This window comes from Piliocolobus tephrosceles, chromosome 3 (assembly GCF_002776525.5).
Source record: "Piliocolobus tephrosceles isolate RC106 chromosome 3, ASM277652v3, whole genome shotgun sequence".
Classification (NCBI taxonomy): Eukaryota; Metazoa; Chordata; class Mammalia; order Primates; family Cercopithecidae; genus Piliocolobus; species Piliocolobus tephrosceles.
The window spans coordinates 38639486-38661478 of NC_045436.1; the positions used below are offsets into that span (position 1 = coordinate 38639486).

The 21993-nt window shown below is 38.9% G+C and overlaps 1 protein-coding gene across 1 annotated transcript in view; it reads left to right on the forward strand.

Moving 5' to 3' along the window:
- SH3D19 (SH3 domain containing 19) overlaps positions 1-21993 on the forward strand; it is a 192167-nt gene that overhangs the window by 85879 nt on the left and 84295 nt on the right. The window contains exon 2 of the mRNA XM_023227552.3: positions 6157-6196. Within this exon, the coding sequence (XP_023083320.1) occupies positions 6157-6196 (40 nt within the window). The remainder of the gene's footprint in view (positions 1-6156; positions 6197-21993) is intronic.

Below are 21993 nucleotides of genomic sequence, written 5' to 3' on the forward strand. Positions count from 1 at the left end.
TAAATTCTTGTTTGAAAAAACTTCTTTTCCATCTCCAATTCTTCCCTTCCTGGGTGATTAGGTTACTGCATTTTAATGAATTGTAATGAATTTAGGCACTTTAATTAATGAACAGTGTCAGTACTGATAGTGCTGTAGACCAGACTTTCCCATTTATCCACAGAAGCGTGGGCAGCAGCAGCCATGTAAACTTCTCTGTCATATGTCTTATTTCTCCCCTGCAGTGGTAACTGACAGAGACCCTCTTTAATTTCTTGGCTTTTTTAACCAAGAGAGTCGGAACTTTCTGACTTAAGTTCAACAATGTGTTAGTTCAGCAACAACAAATATATATTTATTGAAAAGCTCTCATGTAAAGAATAGACCATCACTGTGGGAATCTCAAATGTAAATAAAAATCAGTTTGGAGACACACCTAAACAAGGCTGTCAAATAGAAAGCAGAGGTGGATTCATATTAGTTAGTGTCAGTAACTTTGTAGAATGAGCACTGCCTTCTTTTCAAGTGTGTGTATATATATATGCTTGAAGCATATAGTTGAAATATATATTATATATATATTTGCAGTTTTCTCTCAATATAAGAACCATTTAAAGTTTTTAGAAAAGTATTTGAAATTTTTGTATCTGATAAGTAAAATCCCATCCATGTTCTATTTGTTTGGAATCAATTATGCACTCTTTTATTTTATTTTATTTTATTTTTTTGAGACAGAGTCTTGCTCTGTCGCCCAGGCTGGAGTTCAGTGGCGCGATCTCGGCTCCCGGGTTCCTGCCATTCTCCTGCCTCAGCCTCCCGAGTAGCTGGGACTACAGGCGCCCGCCACCTCGCCCGGCTAATTTTTTGTATTTTTAGTAGAGACGGGGTTTCACCATGTTAGCCAGGATGGTCTTGATCTCCTGACCTCATGATCTGCCCGTCTCGGCCTCCCAAAGTGCTGGGATTACAGGCTTGAGCCACCGCACCCGGCCGCAATCTTTTAAAGAATCACCAGAGTAAGATGTGTGAACACTGGGTATCTTATGTCTTATAATGGATGACTTCATTGTTTTATTTATTCTGCTTGTCATAAGTAAAGATGTAATGACATTGCTGCTGCAAATAATTCCTTTTCAGCCCCAAGGAACCTTTAGTTAATTCTGAATGGCACAAAGGGTTAATGTAGGGTTCATCCATATTTTAAAAATGATATCTACTATATATACTCCCAAGCTGGAACTTAACAGTAATGCTTGGGAGTATGCTGCAGAATCACTTCATTGGTAATGCTCCTACTAAAGAGATTTTGATATGCCAAGATGAGATATAAGAGATTCACTTTGGCTGGGCGTGGTGGCTCACACCTATAATCCCAGCACTTTGGGAGGCCGAGGTGGCCAGATCGTGAGATCAGGAGTTCAAGACCAGGCTTGCCAATATGGTGAAATGCCGTCTCTACTAAAAATACAAAAATTAGCTGGGTGTGGTGGCATGCACCTGTAGTCCCGGCTGAGGCAGAAGAATTGCTCGAACCTGGAAGGCAGAGGTTGCAGTGAGCCGAGATCACACCAAGATTGCACTCCAGCCTGGACGACAGTGTGAGACTCTGTCTCAATTAAAAAAAAAAAAAGACTCACTTTAAACCACTTCTTACTCCATTGTGAGTATATCTGTATATATTCATTCATATAGACTGAGCCTTCCCCCTAATTTCAAAGAATGATTTCAGGTCTTTCATTTCCAACTTAAGTTAGTAAAGTAAGTCCCTACCCAATGGGGTTTGATTTTTCTCTCCAGTTAAGTGATCAAAGCTAAATCATCAAAGCCTGAATGTCTTACAACAGATTCTAATAAGTTCTAAGTTGGCTATTCTTCTTAGTTTTAATCAAAGCAAAGATGGCATTTGCATTTTTGTCATTTCCATTTCAAAGTGTTATTAGAGTCAGAATCACCCTGAATGATTCCACATCAGTAGGATCTGTGTAGCTGTACCCAAAAGCTGTCCCTGCCAGAGTAGGGGCCCATTTCTACATAAGTGGTATAACACCTAAATACATAAACATTGGAATCATGTGTCTAGATTACATGGAACCAAGTTGACATGAAAAGAAAACGTGGATAATCTGGAGTTCTTACACAGAGTCCTTAACCCGTGATAACATCCTACCACTCTCCTAACTGTTCTTCAGTCCCCTTGACAAACCATGGGTTCCCCCACTGCATCCCTCACATCTCCCCTACGGCATTTATACATACACAACCAACAGTCTTTGTGCCAGCTCTGCCTTTTTTTTTTTTTTTTTTTGAGACAGAGTCTCACTCCATCACCCAGGCTGGAATGCATGGGCGTGATTTTGGCTCGCTGCAACCTTTGTCTCCCGGGCTCAAGTGATCCTTCCACCTCAGCCCCCTGAGTAACTGGGATTACAGGCGTGCATCACCACGCCCAGCTAATTTTTTTGTATTTTTGGTAGAGATGGGGTTTTGCCTTGTTGGCCAGGCTGGTCCCGAACTCCTGACCTCAGGTAATCCACCCACCTCAGCCTCCCAAAGTGCTGGGATTACAGGTGTGAACCATGGCCCTCAGCCTCTGCCTTGTTTTCTGCCTTTGTTCTGCTTACAGAGTACTCTTCTATTCCTCAGTTAGCTTTATTAACCATGAGGCATGGATGAGAGGGACAAGGAACACACGAGGGGTGTGTGTGTGTGTGTGTGTGTGTGTGTGTGTGTGTCAGTCATACATATCTACAAATGCATTACATGGTTACCCAGCCATGATTACCCTCACACTGAGAATGTCCTGCTGGTCTTTGAGTGACCTAAACCATCATGCTCTGCTGGGCGGGCCCCTGGAATAAGTATATCATCCATAGCAAATGTGTAGCATTTGGCAAATTTTAGAGTTAAGGCATTTTATTTTTATAACTCTTTTTTTCATAGAAATGGTGAGACTTTGGGCCAGAAAGTTATTCATATGATTTCTAAATATGCAGAAGTTCAGAAAAGCTTTAGAAATATTCTTCCCCAATTATTTGAAAATTGGAAACTCTAAAAAATTGGAAAGCTGAGCATGGTGGCTCATACCTGCAATCCCAACAATTTGGGAGGCCAAGGCAGGAAGATCGCTTGAGTCCTGAAGTTTGAGACTAGCCTGGGCAAAATAGGGAGACCCTGTCTCTCCAAAAAAAAAAAAAAAAAAAAAAATTAATTCGCTGAGCATGGTGGCATGTGCCTGTAATCCTAACTACTTCAACTACTTAGGAGGCTGAGATGGGAGGATCACTTGAGCTCAGGAGCTCAAGGCTGCAGTGAGCTGTGATTGCACCACTGCACTCCAGCCTGGAGTACAGAGCGAAACCTTGTCTCAAAAAAAAAAAAAAAAAAAAGAAAAAGAAAAAAGAAAAAATTCGGAGAATGTGCTGAAGAGTATTTGATTTAAAAGAAAATCCATACACTTAAAGCACTATATATAGCCAAATTAAATTTCCATGTTTGCTGTAGATCTGCTCTCATTCTTAAGGGGATTTTATCCAAATGTTTTGTTATTGTTGGCAAGAAAGCAGATTCTGAATCCACCCTCATGATTTGTTTTGTTCAGTCTTGGCTTTTGGAACAAAATCATAACCACTTACTATTTTGCCAGAAAGTTTATTTCTGCTAGTATATTTCTTGACAATTGCACAATAATCCTGACTGTCATGAAAATTACTTTGTTTAAAATGTAAATATATGAAAAAGTGTAAGTATATAAGACACACAGATACGCAACACACACACCATTATTTATATGTATTTAAGCTAAAATATGGCTCTATGGCAAAATGTGAAATCAAAATATTTGTATACTTTGAGGGAAAAAATCAAGCCAAGAACATGTGTTTCAATTTGTTTTTCATTGTCAAGAGGTGAGGGATGGGAAATATTGTGAGTAATGGATAATTTACCCTTACCCTCAGATTATCAACTATATGAGTTCTTAGGAGTAACATTTTATAAGTACTATGTATCTATATTTACACAGGAATGTAACACAGATAACACTAATAGTGAATTTGGAGGAAAATTTTTAAAACTTCCCCCAGCAGATAATCAAGTCTTATCTTGAATTTTAATTACTGGTTCAATAGAGAAGTGCTGTGAGAAGGCATTCGTATTTTCTTAGAGCAGAAAGTGTAAAAATGACTGTAGAATTTCCTGTTTTAACCAAGAATGAAGGAGAGCTGTGAGCCATTGGCTTCCTGAGTGGCCACATTCCAGCTGTGCAGACTGGTCATAGCACATCTGCCAATCAGAACAGGCCCTGGAGGGAAGCCCTTGGATACTGAGTCTTGTTTACATGCATCGTGACTCTGTTTCTCCCTTCCTCTTGTGTGTTGTACCACTAGGAAGATTAGTGGGGAAATTTGCTATTACATGCCTAAATAAACTATGAAACTAGGATCACAGCCACAGCAAATGATGTTCTGGACAGAGTTTTAGCTCGACTTTAGCCACAGGTAAGAGTTGTTGCTTTGTTATATGAGGATAGCTAATCTGTCTTCAGTTTCTGGCTTTACTTGAAGACATTATACGTCATTTTTTGTAGCGAAGCTAGCAGGCTAAAAACTGGAGGAGAATGATTGAAAGAAATGACTTAAATGTGCCCTGCGTTAACTATGACTTTAAAATCTTAATACTCATCAAATGAAAAACATGATCTTTTCATTTAAGGGAGGGGTAAAACCAAGTTAAATTAAAACAGAAAAGTTTTAAAAGCTGCAGTAATACTAAGTCACAGTGTAGAGAAATTGGAACCAGAAACGTGCTAACACTATGTGTTTGGAAAGCTTTGTATCTAAGCAGACATGCTTTATTGTGAATTTTTTTACTTACTAGTCTTTCAGAGAATGGTGTTTTCATGAGTATAACTCTTTGGCTTTGAAAAACATTTGTTTTTTATTATGAACTCATTCAGAAAGAACTGTTACGTATGTCTAACTGTATAAATCCTATTCCTTTTCTTCCACATTTCTTTCTAGAAGTTTTAGAGTATGTTTCATCATCCTCTTATTCTGTTCCACCAGCAGTAAAATTAAGGAAAAACTAAAAGAATTCCTGTCTAATCTTTACGTTGCCATTAAATTCTATCTTGTTAGCATTAATTCAGAAGATACTATAGAAAACTGTATTTTGATAATATTCCATAGAATTTTTTCTTAAAGTCCTTGCTTAGGATATATTGTGGTTTGTATATTGTTTTATATTGTTTATTTTTGCATGACACTGCGGCCTTTTACTTCATTTATTTCTAATTTTTAAGCATACAGTGGAGGAAAAATTGTTATTCAGATTCAAAAAAGACAACCTGTGGGTTTTATGATTGTTCCTCTTATATTTGATAGTCTCAAGGTTGATTAATAGCATTTTACAGCAGTCTAGAGAGGAGGCACTTTTGAAAAGTTCAAGCATCTGTGCTCTTATTTCTTACCCTATAGCAGGGTTTCTCGACCTCTGCACTACTGACATTTTGGATGAGATAATTCTTTTGGTGAAAGGGACTGCCCTATGCATTGTAGGACCTTTAGCAACATTCCTGCTTTCTACCCGTGAAGAGCTCCCTTCTTCCCAGTTGTGACAATCAAAAATTTTATATGGAGGCCACATTATATCTAATTACTGGAGAAACATTGAAATCCAACTTCTGAAACGTTCTGGGTGATAGATAGTTAAGGGTGAAGCTGTATTGGTCTTAGTATTTGCAGATGTTGTAGCTGACTGTTCATTTTTTCCCCCTCCCCATTCTGTTAGAAGCTTCTGCCAGCCATGATTCATGGAATGATTTTTTTGAGCTGAGTAATCTGTGGCTTTGCAGTTTCCTTGCTTTCTTTCCTTAGCTAAATCTCTTCTGGTGTTAGCAAAGTATTTAGCACAGGAGAGATCTTTTAAAATGAAATAAGACATGTAACGATACGTTTTCCAATGATGATTTTAACAAACCATATGCTTTTACGCCTGTCCTTCGTTGTGTCTTTTCTGCCTGTCAGGCGAACTGTGATGAAGAGCCTTATAGTTAGGAAGACACAACTGCCTTTGAACAGTCCTTTGTGAAATCTAATGGTAGGGCAGCTGGTATTTAAAAACTTGTTTCCAGAGCTTTTAAAGAACATTTTCACATGTAACCGTCTTCTTTCTCTACAGATCGCAACGAACGAAATAAACCAGAACACCGTTCCTCAAGGTATGAATTTACAGTATCTGATAATCCTGTATAAAGCTTCTTATTTGAAAAGTATTGTTGGGAGGCAATGTAAGTGTCCTCTTTAGAGTTACTGTCTATTGGAATCTTCTGTGGCATTCAGAGAAGCTTCATTAGGAAAATCTTGTTCATTCTCTGAATAAAAATTTCATATAAAACTGTTGACTACCTGGAAAACGTTTTATTTTAAGAATTCCTATCATTGACAGATATATTTTCATAAAAATTATTTTACTCTCATTTCTTTATTTTTGTGACTTATTTTCCTCCCCTCCCTGTAACCAGTATTTTTATAAGTGTGTATTGCTGTTTTCCTAATCATAAAATGAATATAGGCTCACTGTAGAAATTTAAAAAATATTTTTAAAATACAGAGCATGAAAAAAGCAGAACAAAACAAAACCCAGACTGCCTTCCATCAGCCAGAGATGGCTGGCTATTGCTAAAATTTTGGTACGTTTCTTTCTAGATTTTTAGATTATGTATGTATGTATATATTCAAATGGATTATTTTATGTTTTTGTTAGGTATTTCAAGTGCCAGGGAAGGTTGTATCACTTAAGCTCTCAACCACACTGAGTGTATTTCACTAGAATTCTCCGACACTGAAGAGTACATTAAAAAATCCTGCACGTTATGCACATGTACCCTAGAACTTAAAGTATTAAAAAAAAAAAAAAATCCTTGTCAAAGTTAGAGATGAAAAATTGTCTGACTTCTCATAGGCAGGACTGACAGGCTATATTTAATATTTTTAACCCAGTACTATGAAAGATTATAATTTTTCTAATATTAATTTCTTTTTATTCCATATTCCACCACCTTTTTAAAATATTTTATGTTGTGGGAATTGTTAATGTACTTATTGGGTTGAATGCTTTGGTAAACCAAATCCTCATTGACCTCAATCAATAAAAATATAAAATCTATAAAAATTTTATTACTTAGAGTAGCAATGCATTTTGCAGAAATTGTCAATCAAAATAAGTTAGTGAGACCTAATCTGAGAGAAGAATATAGCTGGGTATTAGAATATTGACTGATTTTTGTTTTCCAGGTGCAATTTACATATGTTAAAATTCTTTTTTGTGTATAATCTTATTAGTTTTGACAGGCATGTACAATTATGTATCTACCACCATAATCATTGAACATTTCTTAAGATTCTTTTATTTTAGATACCTAAAGAAAAATAGCAGCCAGGCATGGTGATTCACACCTGTAATCACAGCTACTTGGGAGGCTGAGGCAGGAGGATCACTTGAGCCCAGGAGTTCACGACTAGCCTGGGCAACATAGCAAAACACTATCTCATCTCTGTTAAAAATAAAAATAAGGGGCCGGGCACAGTGGCTCAAGCCTGTAATCCCAGCACTTTGGGAGGCTGAGACGGGCGGATCACGAGGTCAGGAGATCGAGACCATCCTGGCTAACACGGTGAAACCCCGTCTCTACTAAAAATACAAAAACTAGCTGGGCGAGGTGGCGGGCGCCTGTAGTCCCAGCTACTCGGGAGGCTGAGGCAGGAGAATGGCGTAAACCCGGGAGGTGGAGCTTGCAGTGAGCTGAGATCCGGCCACTGCACTCCAGTCCTGGCGACAGAGCAAGACTCCGCCTCAAAAAAAAAATAAAAAAAATAAAAAAAATAAAGCAATGTAAGAGAAAGGACTTTGACACCCCAGAGATTCTGTTTAATAAGTCTCGAATGAATCCTCAAAATCTGTATCTTAAAACAAGTCCCCCAGTGATTCTGATGTGTAGTCAGGTTGGGGACCACTGGTCTAGAATATAGCAGCGGAGCTGGGACAGGGAAGGTGAAAAAGAAGAGTAAGATAAAAGTCAAAGCTAAACCATAGGAAGACTGGTGTGAGGGAATTGGGAGAACTTAACCCAGATATGGAAGTTTGGGGAAGTGCATGGGATGGAAATGATAACTGGCTTCAAACACCCAGAGGCTGATATGTGGAGGAAACTAGCAGAAATCTTCCTAATAAATACTGTTCCCTGCTAAGAGGAACCCTGGCCACTGGAGGAATGGCAGATTCTGGGTCTGGGCTAAGGGAAAATCAAGATGATCCTGGACATCTAGTTGTGGTAGAAAGCTAGGAAGTGCTTAACTAATGGGGTCATGTTGAAAAAAGAGATGGTAGCATCAAGGGATTTTCACTGGCCAAATTTTGGGGTAATTTCAGTATCCAAAAAAATGATGATAATGGATCCCATGTAGAAGAAATGACAGAACTTAGAAAATCATCATTTTGTAATTCTCAAAGTAATAGTTGATGCAGGCAAAGATCATCAGTAGCAGCTAAAACTTCTGTAAAAAGTTGTTGGGAAACCAAAAGATACCAGCTGCTGTTAAAAAAAAAAAAAAAAGAAGAAGAAGAAGAAAAGGTTATTGGGAAAAGTTGTTAAAATATCACCCCATAGATCAGTTTTTAATTGCAAAGGGGGAAAATTTACCATTTTAATGGAGAGACCTAGTGGTCACCATCTAAATCAAGTGGTCAACATGTATATTATCACTAGTGAGATAAGTAGTATACTTATGTAGTAGTCCTAGGGAGAAAAAAAAAAAAAAAGCTGGGAGAATATTCCAGATAACAAGAGACCAAAGAGGCCGGGCGTGGTGGCTCATGCCTGTAATCCCAACACTTTAGGAGGCCAAGGCACATGAATCATTTGAGGTCAGGAGTTCAAGACCAGACTGGCTAACGTGATGGCCAACTCCATCTCTACTAACAATTAACTGGGCATGGTGGTCCACACCTGTAATCCCAGCTACTTGTGAGGCCAAGGCGGAGGTTGCAATGAACCAAGATCACACTACTGCGCTCTAGGCTGGGCAACAGAGTGAGACTCCATCGAGAGAGAGAGAGAGAGAGAGAGAGAGAGACCAAAGATATATTAACAACCAAATCTAATATGTGAATTAAAAAAAAAAAATCTAGGACTAAAAAATCCCAACTTTAAAAAAGGTTGGGGAGGGGAGAATTTAAACATGGATGTTATTTTAAACAATATTTTATTAAACATTACTTTTTAAGATGTAGAATAGAAATGTCATTATGCAGGAGAATGTGATTCTTAGGAGATATATGCCAAGGTATTAATATAAGGGTGATATAGTTTTATGTTAGCAACTAAATCTCAATTCGGGGGAAAAAACCCAGGATGAGCAATAAAGAAGCAGATATTGGAAACTTAATAATTGGTGAATAGACGAAAGGCATATCGGTGTTACTTATACTGTTTCTTCAGCTTTTTTGTACACATGAAAATTTCAAAATAGAAAGAAACAGTGGAGAGAACTGTTGTGTGTGTTCCTGGGAGTCCCGGAGGACAGAATGCACCTCTGTGGGTGGAACTTGGAGGGAGATATATTTCTACACAAAATGAGGAAGAATTTCCTGACAGAGCTGGTCAAAAATGGAATGGGCTACTCTGTGAAGTAATACTGTCAAAGAAAAGCTAAACAAGCTAGCGCTGGAAATAAAAATAGAGAAGATTCACGCATGGCTAAGTCATTATTTTAGATGGCTCCAGCTCCTTGCACACTAATAGCCAATAAATACCTCTTGTGAGTCTCTATTCTGGCTGAGGATACAATATAAGAAAAAGTCACCAGGTTGATGGAGGGTCCATTATTGTGGACTTACACTCCCAATCTCTGAGAATCTATTGACCCTAAAGTGAAGTTCCCAGTCTTTACAGTTATATTTTAGGCAATGCTGTGGTACTTTTGAGGGTATTCGGAAAGTATTCTCTGTATTTTTAATCTCTTATTTATACTTTAGTATAAACAAGTTCTTTAGTACTCTGTTACTGGTCTTGGTAACCCTGGCACTTAGTAGATTGCCTGGCCCACAATAAATGATAAATAACTGTTGAATAAATAAATGCCAAAGGTATTTTGAGGAGAGAAAGGGAAATGGCAGTATTTTTCTCTTGCAAATCAGGAAGAACCTGACTCTCAAAAGCTCGCCCACAACTATTATTGGATATGTGTGTTACAACAGCAAGAAGTGATGCCCTATAAGAAAGGGGAAATGTTTTTTCAGGAAAGGCCATCATTTTCTGTCCACGGTATCTGCTGACATTGGCGGTGACCTGTTCTTCTCCTGCCATCCTCGGCTAAGCAGGGCTATCCTGCCAGGCCAGCAGTGCATCAAGCAGATTAATACCTGCTGCATCAACAGAGCGGAAAGAGGAAAATATAAACAAAAAGTCCTTTAATTTTGGTATGTTTTTCGGTTCTCAGGCCACTCAGCAGCAAGAATGATGGGCTCAAAGCCCCGCAGTGATAACAAATGCATTTCTCTTGTTTGTGTTTTTAGAGGCCACACACTCCTATAGCTTTCGTAGTAAGAGGTGAATAAATCTGGGACGTCTGCCTGTTCTTTCACTTCAGTGCTAGACTAAGAAGGAAAACATAATTCTTGTCAAGTTAAAGGAAAAGTTTTATCACATGTAGGCCAACACTAAGACCCCAAGCAAAAGGCATCCTGGGTGTTTTTTGATTACTTTGTTTTGATGTTGATTTGCTTGCTGCCGATTGATTGATATACATGTGAGAAATATCTAAGTTGTTCTTGTCTCAACCTTGTTAGTTTAAACACACAATTTCCCAAATTGATGTCCCACAGAACTCTCTTCTGTAGATTATTAATCAGTATGTCAAGAAATAAGTGTTAATATGCAGAAAAGTTTATGAAATGGCGAATTAAACAAAATGAGACATATTTCTTTACTGTGATGCTCCTCAGGGTCTTTAATACACTCAAGTACATTATAAAACTCCAAGTGAGAGCTACACTACACACCCATTAGAAAATTTAGTTGAATTTATAACTTCTTTTCCCAGACATAGCTATTAATAACATCTAGAAAAAAGTACCATGGAATGGCAGTTTGGGAAACTAATTAGAGGGAAGTAGGAGCTAAAAGATAATAAGAATGTTAAGCCCTATGGCAGTCAGTGCCACGAACAGAAAATTAAGAGCTCTTTTTACCACCCCACCAGCTCTAAATAATAGGTCTTGATGACTTAGGGGTCTGAATTACCACCTAATTCATCTCAAATGTTTTACCTACTACAAGGAAATATTTTACAGAAGCAAAAAAAGAAGGCGGCAAAACAAAGAATCTTAACTCTATTTCTCAAAAATTGCCATTTGAATCTTGGCCTCCCTAAAGCCTTCTTACAGTCAGCTGTCATAATCCCTTTCGATATCCATTAATAAAATTAAATGAAATTTCATTAAAAATCATAGAAGTAAGAAAATGGAAATTCAGCAAAGTGATTCTAAAATGTGTAAGGAAGAGCAAGACTAAGGCAATTTTGAAGATCAAAGAGGAGAGGTGGACTCTTGTAAGTAATTAAGACAGTTTTTTTGTCAGCAAACATAGAAATAGGTTGCTGAAGCAGACTAAAGAGCCCACAGACATAGATGAATACATAGAGTTCTGTGTCATGTGATATGATAGAGGCAACATTACAGATCAGTGAGGGAAAGCAGATGTCAACAGATGGTGCTTGAATAACTGATTATCCATATTTTCCATATTTTTTTTTTTTTTTTGAGACGGAGTCTCGCTGGGTCACCCAGGCTGGAGCGCAGTGGCCGGATCTCAGCTTACTGTGAGCTCCGCCTCCCGGGTTCATGCCATTCTCCTGCCTCAGCCTCCTGAGTAGCTGGGACTACAGGCGCCCGCCACCTTGGCTGGCTAGTTTTTTGTAGAGACAGGGTTTCACCGTGTTAGCCAGGATGGTCTCGATCTCCTGACCTCGTGATCCACCCGTCTCAGCCTCCCAAAGTGCTGGGATTACAGGCTTGAGCCACCGCACCTGGCCTGATTATCCATATTTTTAATCTACACAGAATTTGATTTATCTTATGACATGAGATAAAAATCTAAAGAAATGAAAGAAGTAAAATGGAAACATTTTAAATAAATGTATAAGAATATCTTTATGAGGTAGTGAGTTCTTAAGGTTCAGCAAATACAAACCATGAAGAAAAAGACTGATAAATCTGACTATGTGAAAATTTAAAATGTATGTACATGAATACATCAGAAGCATATGAAAAGGGAAGTAATGACTGTGCAGTGCACGTAGGCGACAAAGGTTAGTATCCAGGATAAAGAAAAACTACGTATACGGAAGAAAAAGACAAGTAAATACGGGTAGGGGACACATATAAGATGAAACCTAAGTAACCAGTTAATATACGAAAAGATTCTTCACCTTGCTAGGATTAAGATGTGCACTAACGTGATAATGAGATACCATTTCACTTCCATGGAATTGGCAAAGAAATCTCAAAGACTGAAAATACCAAGTACATATGAGAGTATGTAATTTGGTACAACTGTAAGGAAGACTTTATTCAGGACCATCATGATAGGTATAGGGACAACTGCAATGGGATTTTGCAGTGGGGGAGATAGGTTGGGCTCAACTCATGGGCAAGTGGGAATTTATAGTAAAGGAGCAGGGTGTGGGGGTCAGTGGATAGAAAATTACTGAGAGGAAACATCGGGGATCAAGGGGATTATGGCTAAGCTGACATAATAGGATTCTTGTTGAAGTCAGACCAGGGTGATCAGACATCACCAGGAGGATGGTGGGGGATTGAACCTGATCAGGTGTTAAGAGTAATCTGATATTGAAGATGAGGATTCTTGCTAAACTGACTGCCAAAACTGATCTTGCTAAACTGACTGCCAAAACTGGATTTTACAAGGAAGTACACAGATGGGACTGGGAAAAGATTCAGAATCTTTGTCAGTTCAGAGTAGCCCTGTTTGAATTAAGGATATGTAGTATGTGAGAACATGGATAAATCTCATAAACATAATTTTGGATGACAGAAGCAAGCTGTAGAAGGATAGATACAGTATAATACCATTTATATAAAGCAGAGGTCAGCAAATGGGTCAAATCTGGCCTGCCACCATTTTGTAATTAAAATTTTATAGGAACTCAGCCATGCCCGTTTGCATATCATCTTGGGCTGCTTTCACATTACAACAGGACAGTTACTACAACAAGGACCACATGGCAAAATACAAACAATACATTGTTTGTTGTATATTTTTGTGACTACATATAGGTACTAAAAGTATAAAAAGATGTGCGAAGTCATAAGTAGTGAAATTAGAATATTGATTATCAAATGGATGGGCCAGGAAAGGATCCACAGGGAGCTTCAAGTGTATCTTTACTTCTTTATTTCTTAAGCTAAGTGATAGGATTTGCAATATCTATACTGTTTTAAACTCCTAGAAATTAGCTGGGCATGGTGGCTCATGCCTGCAGTCCTAGCTGCTTGGGAGGCTAAGGTGGGAGGATTGCTTGAGCCCAGGAATTTGAGACTGTGGTGAACTATGATCATACCACTGTATCCCAGCCTGCGTGACAGAGTGAGGCCCTGTCTCTAAACAAAGAAAAAAAAAAAAAAACTCTGCATATTTTCATAATTTTTTTTAAAAAATGCCATCAGGAGACCTTGAATCCTATGACAGTGAAGAAGATGTTTTTATAGGGCATGAGTATAAAATTGAGTGAATTCTTTTTAAAGAAAAAAATTAAATGGAGGAAATAGTCAAGAATGTTCAGAAAAAAATTGATTAAACACTGTTCAGATTTTACCTCTACTTATAGTCCTGCTCCCGTGTCTCCTTTTACCAGAAGCATCTTGTATTTCTCTGAAAATTTTTATCTCCTTTTTGTCACTTAAGAGTTCTACGAGTATCTCATGAAAACATTTTTTAGTAGTACAGAAACATGTGGTATCTGCCTTTATCCCATAGGTGACTTAAGAGTGGTGGTTCAGTGTCTATCATAGTCTGCTTTCTATGTGTATATATGGCACATATTTAAGTAATATTTAGAAAAAAATGGGGCCATATATATGTGTGTATGTGTGCTTATATGTATGTTTGTATATCTGTATATATACATATATATGTATTTCTGTCAATTTGCCTTTTTCACTTATTTAGAAAGTATTACCATGTCAGTTTCCACTTCATTATTTTTTTAACTACTGCATAAAAATTTCCAGTGTAACCTTGTTATAATTCATTTAACCAGCCCTTTATTGATAGCATTTAGGTTGTTTCCAATTCATTGCAGTTAGAAATGACGTTGCAATAACCATCTTTATGTTCATATCTTTGTATATAGGTATGTAGGAAAACCTTTATTGTTCTTCCAAGATAGATTTTTTTAAGTTTTTGTTTTCATTCACAATTACTTTAAGTTTTTAAATACTATATACCGTACATGTCTGTTTTCTTCCCAAATCTCAGATAGCTTCCTGGTGTTTGGTACTGTTCCAAGTTCTCTAGAGCCCATTACAACTTCCCTCCCCATAGTGTGACCTGAAATGTCACCCAGCACAGGGAGAGACTGAAACAACATGCAGAATGTTTGTAGCACATAGTTTAGTACACTCCGAGTTAATAGTTGATGATGTTAAAACTTATAGCAATCATTATATCGTTAAGAATTTGAAAGGGTCTTGGTTCTCTGCATTGGTATCCTGTTGTTGATCTTATGAAGATGTTTAAGATTTTATTTTGACACTTAACTATCATCACATTGTGGTTTAAATAGATTAGCTAAAAGCAAAAGATTTAACTTGTTTTAGCTGTTCTCTTTTCTAAGTATATCTATCAAAATACCATGCTCTGCTGAGGTTAGTTTAATACTGTAATTCTGTAGCATTTCCCTGACCATATGTTTTGATGCCTGTACCTCTATAAACTATGGCCGTGTGTAATTACTTTCTGGCATTATGTTTTCTAAGCTATAAGAGAAACATTACTTTTGCTGCAGCATCTGTAATGCCATAAACAATGTGAAACATTTCAATGTATACAGGTTTTGTGGGCGGGAAATTCTTTTGCAAAGGAAGATGTGAAAGGACCATTAACATTTTTTTGTCGTCCTGCAGAGAATACACACACACACACACACACACACACACACACACACACACTGTTGTTTTGTTGTGGTTTTCAGAAAGGTAACTTTAGCATTTCCCCCTAGTGTGATGGGAATGAAAATGAAGCATTTATATGGTGTATCAGTTGGGTAATTGAAAAGTTTTATTGGCTGGTCTACCACTGCCATAGTACTTAGTGTGGGGCTTTTCTGAAGTTGTTTCAAATTAAACTATCAGCAGGCAGTTAACTTTGGAACAGCAGCTGGTCCTGTGTTTATTACTTTTTCTCAAGATGGGCATGTTGGCCACCCATTTCTCAGCAGTCCAAGGCGCATGGAACTCCTGGCCCTTAAATTTTTTTCATCCTAATTCTTTTCTCTCTTCCCTTGGGTTATATTTTATATTAGTTATTTACCTTTCTGCAGTGTAATTTAGAAGTAGTTGTTTATACAGTTCTACAAAATCTCGGTTAAACAGCCTGCAGTCAAGTGAAATTTGTATACATCTTTGTGGCCCTCAGTCTGTCCTTAGGTTATGGTTTTACTCCAACTAAGAAATATTCTTGTGCAAGTGGACTTTAAATTTTTATTCAAATATTTTCCCTTATTGAACACAGCATACATCACGTTCTTCAAATGTATTGATTATGACTGTATGCCACAGAGGCATACTAGCTAATTCCTCGAAAAATCTTAGGACAGAATTGCTGAACAGTTGTTCATTAGCTTAGTCACCTTCTGTCTCATTGAAAGTAAACTGCTGTTGACCGGAATTCAGTCTTGTCCTTAAAGGTAACACCCTGGCCAGGTGCGGTGGCTCACGCTTGTAATCCCAGCACTTTGGGAGGCAGAGGTGGGCGAATCAGGAGGTCAGGAGTTCGAGACCAGCCTGACCAGCATGGTGAAACTCCATCTCTACTAAAAATACAAAAATTAACCGAGCATGGTGGCATACGCCTGTAATCCCAGCTTCTCAGGAGGCTTGAGGCAGGAAAATCACTTGAACCCAGGAAGCGGAGGTTGCAGTGAACCGAGAGTGCACCACTGCACTCCAGCCTGGGCAACAGAGCAAGACTCCGTCAAAAAAAAGGTAAAACCCTTTCCTGAAACCAGAAATCAAGCCTGGTCCCAAGAATTCACTTTCAAGGTTAGAAGTACCTTTGTTGATTAGCAGCTCCCCTGCATAATAAATCAAAGCATTCATTTCTGCCCTCGTAATAAGTTTTTGCCATTTCTAATCTCATTTTAGTTGTAGGCCATGTTTCCAGAAATGCAGAGTGAGCAAGCCAGCTCTTTTGCAACACTTCTAAATGCAGCAAAATTTAAGGCAAGAATCTGAAAGGACTCGTTGGTGACCTTCCTTCCTTTTGGATAGGAGGATTGAGAATCAGTATCCTTTGTTAATTAAAAAAATAAAGAATGAAAGGAAAGTATCGATTGTTTGAAGGCTTCAGAGTAACATTGTGTCTACAATACAAAACGTTCCCTCAGCTATAAGCCTGTTTCCTCAAGATAATGTTTTTCCTTGGCACACTGCCTTGTGCAGGCAGTTCAGGGATGCTATCAAGGAATGACAGGCAGGACTTAAAGTTTATCACTATCTATTGCCCAGTAGTTTCTCTTGGTTATGGATTCTGAAGAGAAACTCTCGGTAGAAGAAGCCTTGTAAACTGAACTACGGTCTTCAAAATATTTTCATGAGGCTGAGTGTGGTGGCTCACGCCTGTATTCCCAACACTTTGGGAGGCCAAGGCAGGAGGATTGCTTGAGGCCAGGGGTTTGAGACCAGCTTAGGCAACAGAAAATTTAAAAATTAGCCAGGCACGGTGGCATGCACCTGTAGTCCCAGATACTCAGGAGGCTGAGGCAGGAGGATTAAGCCCTGAGCCCAGGAGTTCGAGGCTACAGTGAGCTAGGATTGTACCACCACACACCTGGGCAACAGAACAAGACTCTGTCAAATAAATAAATAAATTCATATTGTTAATTCCTATCCCCCCCACCCCCACCCAAGACAGGATCTTGATCTGTCACCCAGGTTGGAATGCTGTGGTGCAATCATGGCTCGCTGCAGCCTTGACCTCCTGGGCTCAAGCAATTTTCCCACCTCAGCCTTGTAAGTACCTGGGACTACGGGTGTATGCCTCCATGCCTGACTAATTTTTGTATTTTTTTTGTAGAGACAGAGTTCTACCATGTTGCCCAGGCTGGTCTTGAACTCCTGGGCTCAAGTTATCTACCCACCTCTACCTTCCAAAATACTGGGATTACAGGCGTGAGCCACCACTCCTTGTCCCAATATCTTAAAATAAGACAGCCATGAAGTTTGCCACATCGATTGACTCTTCCTTTCACAAACAATTTATCTGTAGCATGCAATGCTGTTTGGTACCATTTTACCTACAGTGGAACTTCTTTCAAAACTGGAGCCAATCCTGTTAAATCCTACCACAGCTTTATCAACTAAATTTATTCTAAATCCTTTGTTGTCATTTCAACAATGTTTACAGCATCTTCGTCAGGAATAAATTCCACTTTCTTTGCTCATCCAGAAAAAGGAACTCCTCATCCACTGAAGCTTAATCATCGGATACATCAATTTGGTCACATCTTTAGGGTCCACTTCTAATTCTAGTTCTCTTGCTATTTCCACTACATCTGCAGTTACTTTCTCCATGGGGGTCTGGAACCCCTCAAAGTCATCCATGAGGGTTGGAATCAACTTCTTCCAAACTCCTGTTAATGTTGTTACGTTGGCCTCCTTCCGTGAATCACAGATATTCTTAATGGCATCTACAATAGTGAATCCTTTCCAGGTTTTCCATTTACTTTGCCCCAATTCATCAGAGGAATTACTATCTATGGCAACTATGGCCTTACAAAATATATTTCTTTAATAATAAGACTTCATAATAAGACTTCATAAAAGTCAAAATAACTCTTGCTGCATGGATTGCAGATTGGATGTTGTATCAGCAGGCATGAAAACAATATGAATCTCCCTGTACATCTGCATCAGAGCTCTTGGGTGACCAGGTGCATTGTCATTGAGCAGTAATATTTTGAAAGGAATCTTTTTTCCTGAGCAATAGGTCTCAAGAGTGGGCTTAAAAATACTTAGTAAACCATGCTGTAAACAGATATGCTGTCATCTAGGCTTTGTTATTCCATTTATGGAGCACTGGCAGAATAGATTTATCATAATTATTAAGGGCCCTAGGACTTTCAACATGGTGAATGAGGCCAGGTGCCCCTCACACTTATAATCCCAGCACTTCAGGCAGCCAAGGCAGGAGGATTGCTTGAGGGCAGGAGTTTGAGACCAGCCTGGGCAACATAGCAAGACCCTGTCTCTACAAAAAATAACAATTAGCCAGGTGTGTTGGCATGTGCCTGTAGTCCCAGGGAGGCTGAGGCAGGAGGATTGCCATGAGCCTTGATCACAGCACTGTACTCTGGCCTAGATGACAGAGTGAGACCTTGTCGCTAAAAAATAAAAAATTATTTAATGGTAAATGAGCATTGGCTTCAGCTTAAAGTCATCAGCTGCATTAGCCTCTAACAAGGGTCAGCCTGTCCTTTGAAGTTTTTAAGCCAGGCATTGACTTCTGTCTAGCTAGGAAAGTCCTAGATGGAATCTTCTTCCAATATAAGGCTACTTCATCTACACTGAAAATCTGTTGTTTAGTGTAGCCACCTTCACCAATCATGTTAGCTAGATCTCCTGGATAACTTGCTGCAGCTTTTCCATCAGCACTTGCAACTTCACCTTGCACTTTTATGTCATGAAGACAGCTTCTTTCCTTAAATTGCATGAACCAACCTCTATTAGCTTCCCACTTTTTTGTGCAGTTTTCTCACCTATCTCAGCCTTCATAGAATTGAAGAGAGTTAGGACCTTGCTTTAAATTAGGTTTTGGCTTAAGGGAATGTTGTGGCTGGGTTGATCTTCTATCCAGACCACTGAAACTTTCTTCATATCAGCAACAAGGCTGTTCAGTTTCTTATCATTCATGTGGTCCATGGGATAGCACATTTAATTTCCTTCAAGAATCTTTTTTTTTTTTTTTTTTTTTTTACAGTTTTGCTAAATGTGTGGTGCAAGAGGCCTAGCTTATGGCCTATCTCAGTTTTCGACCTGCCTTCCACACTAAACTTAATCATTTCTAGCTTTCAACTTAAAATGAAGGAAGTACAATTCTTCCTTTCACTTGAACACTTAGAGGCCACTGTAGGATTATGAATTGCCCTAATTTCAATATTGTTTCAGGGAATAAGGAGACCTAAGGAGAGGGGAAAAGATGGGGGAACTGCCAGGGGAACAGTCAGAACACACACAACATTTATCCATTACGTTCACTATTTTTTTTTTCTTTTTGGGGATGGAGTTTTGCTCTTGTTGCCCAGGCTGGAGTGCAATGGTGCAATCTCGGCTCACTGCAACTTCTTCCTCCTGAGTTCAAGTGATTCTCCTGCCTCAGCCTCCTGAGTACCTGGGATTACAGGCATGTGCCACCATGCCCGGCTAATTTTGTATTTTTAGTAGAGATAGTCAGGCTTTTCTCGAACTCCTGACGGCTGAGATGAGAGGGTGGGTTAAACCTGGGAGGTCATAAGGCTGCAGTAAGCTATGATCTATACTCCAGCCTGGGTGACAGAGCAAGATCCAATTTCAGAAGAAAAAACAACAACAGCAGCAACAAACAATTAAATTTTGTTACTACAAAATACAAAATAATACATGCCTATTATAGAAAGTTTGTAAAAATACAAAAAAGGGAAAAAAATCACTAATAGTCAATGATAATTGCTATTAGTGTATCGGTGGTTCAGTCTTTCTTTTGTGCATCCTTGGTGTACTTTAAAAAAAAAATTGGGGGGCCAGGCGCGGTGGCTCGCGCCTGTAATCCCAGCACTTTGGGAGGCCGAGGTGGGCGGATCATGAGGTCAGGAGATCGAGACCATCCTGGGTAACACAGTGAAACCCCATCTCTACTAAGAAATACAAAAAAAATTAGCCAAGCATGGTGGCAGGCACCTGTAATCCCAGCTACTCGGGAGGCTGAGGCAGGACAATGGCATGAACCCGGGAGGCGGAGCTTGCAGTGAGCCAAGATCATGCCACTGCACTCCAGCCTGGGCAACAGAGTGAGACTCTGTCTCAAAAAAAAAAAACAAAAAACAAAACAAAACAAAAAAACTCGGGATGGGATGTATAAACTTCTTTTCATAAAACAATAGTTTATAAACATTTTCCCATAACATGATTTTCATGGCATTTCATCATGTAGTATACCAAACTCTATTTTTCTATTATCAGACATTTAGGTTATTTCAAGATTTTACTATTATAAATAATCCTGTAATCAGATTCTTATACCTGCATTTTTATGGACCATCACTGATTGTCTCCTTGTGATAAATTCTATATAAACATTTTAAGGCTTTTCATATATACTACCAAATTGTCTCAATGAAGGGTTACATTCTTACCTCTGTAACATTCTTTGAGGTTCTTCCCTTTCCCTGTGTTGTTTATGTATGAACCAGAAGAAAATGGTCCTGTGCCATTTGGCCATAGCTAATAGAACTCTATTCTAGAAGGTGTCCAATAAGACTATTGTTTCTTCCAGTGTAACTCATATTTTTATGTTAGAATGCTCAGATTTTTTAACCCATTTCTGTTATTTTTATTTCGGATCCCAAAAGAGTGCTTTCCAAAAGGGGTCTTGTGCTAATCCACAGCCTCTGGAAATCGGCATGCTCGGAGCTTTTCAGAGGCCTTTCTGAAGCCATTTAGGAGTCAGATCACCTGGATTCAAGGCATAGACACCAGTGCATAACCCTTAAGCCTGTATTTGAAATCTGGACTGTCTGTGCTCAAATTTGGGGAACTTTTAGGGTGACCTAAAATGAATTTTAAAAATACTCTCAGGTCATGCCCAAATTTGGAGGCTTTTTAGGGCAATCCGAAATGATTTTTAAGAAATACTTTTTCAGGCTGGGTGTGGTGGCCCATGCCTATAATCCCAGCACTTTGGGAGGCCAAAGTGGGCAGATCACTTGAGGTCAGGAGTTTGGGACCAGCCTGGCCAACATGGTGAAACCCCATGTCTACTAAAAATACAAAAAAATTAGCTGGGTGTGGTGGTGAGCACCTGTAATCCCAGCTACTCAGGAGGCTGAGGCAGGAGAATCACTTGAACCCGGGAGGCAGAGGTTGCAGTGAGCCAGGATTGCACCATTGCACTCCAACCTGGGCAACAAGAGCAAAACTCCATCTTTTAAAGAAAAAAAGAGAGAGAAAGATTTATTGCAGGGAAATATTTATGTGATTGTTGGAGCTGATTTAAGCAAGTCAGAATTTTGTAAGGCAGGCCACCAGGAAGGGCAGGCTGGAACTCTCATCCATGGATGGACGCCGCCATCCGCAGGTGAAATTTCTTTTCATTGGGAAGCCTCAGCTCTGCTCTTCAGGCTTTTCAACTGATTAAATCAGGCCCACACAGATTTGGTAGGATAATCTCTGATAAAGCCCCATCAACTGATGGACTTTCATCACACTGACATAATGCCTTTATAGCAACATGTAAATTAATGTTTGATTAAATAACTGGAGACTGTAGCTTAGCCAAGTTGACACATAACATTGATTATCATAGTCGCTTTGGACCTCAGTTAAGCAGACTAAACCCACTCGGAAATGATTTTCAGTGTTATCTCTGCTTTTCAAGGTCGGGGCTCTTCCAGTCTCTGTAACCCAGAAGTTCTTTCTGACATATCAGTTTGATATTTGTTAGTTTTGTCATAAGAAACTACAATT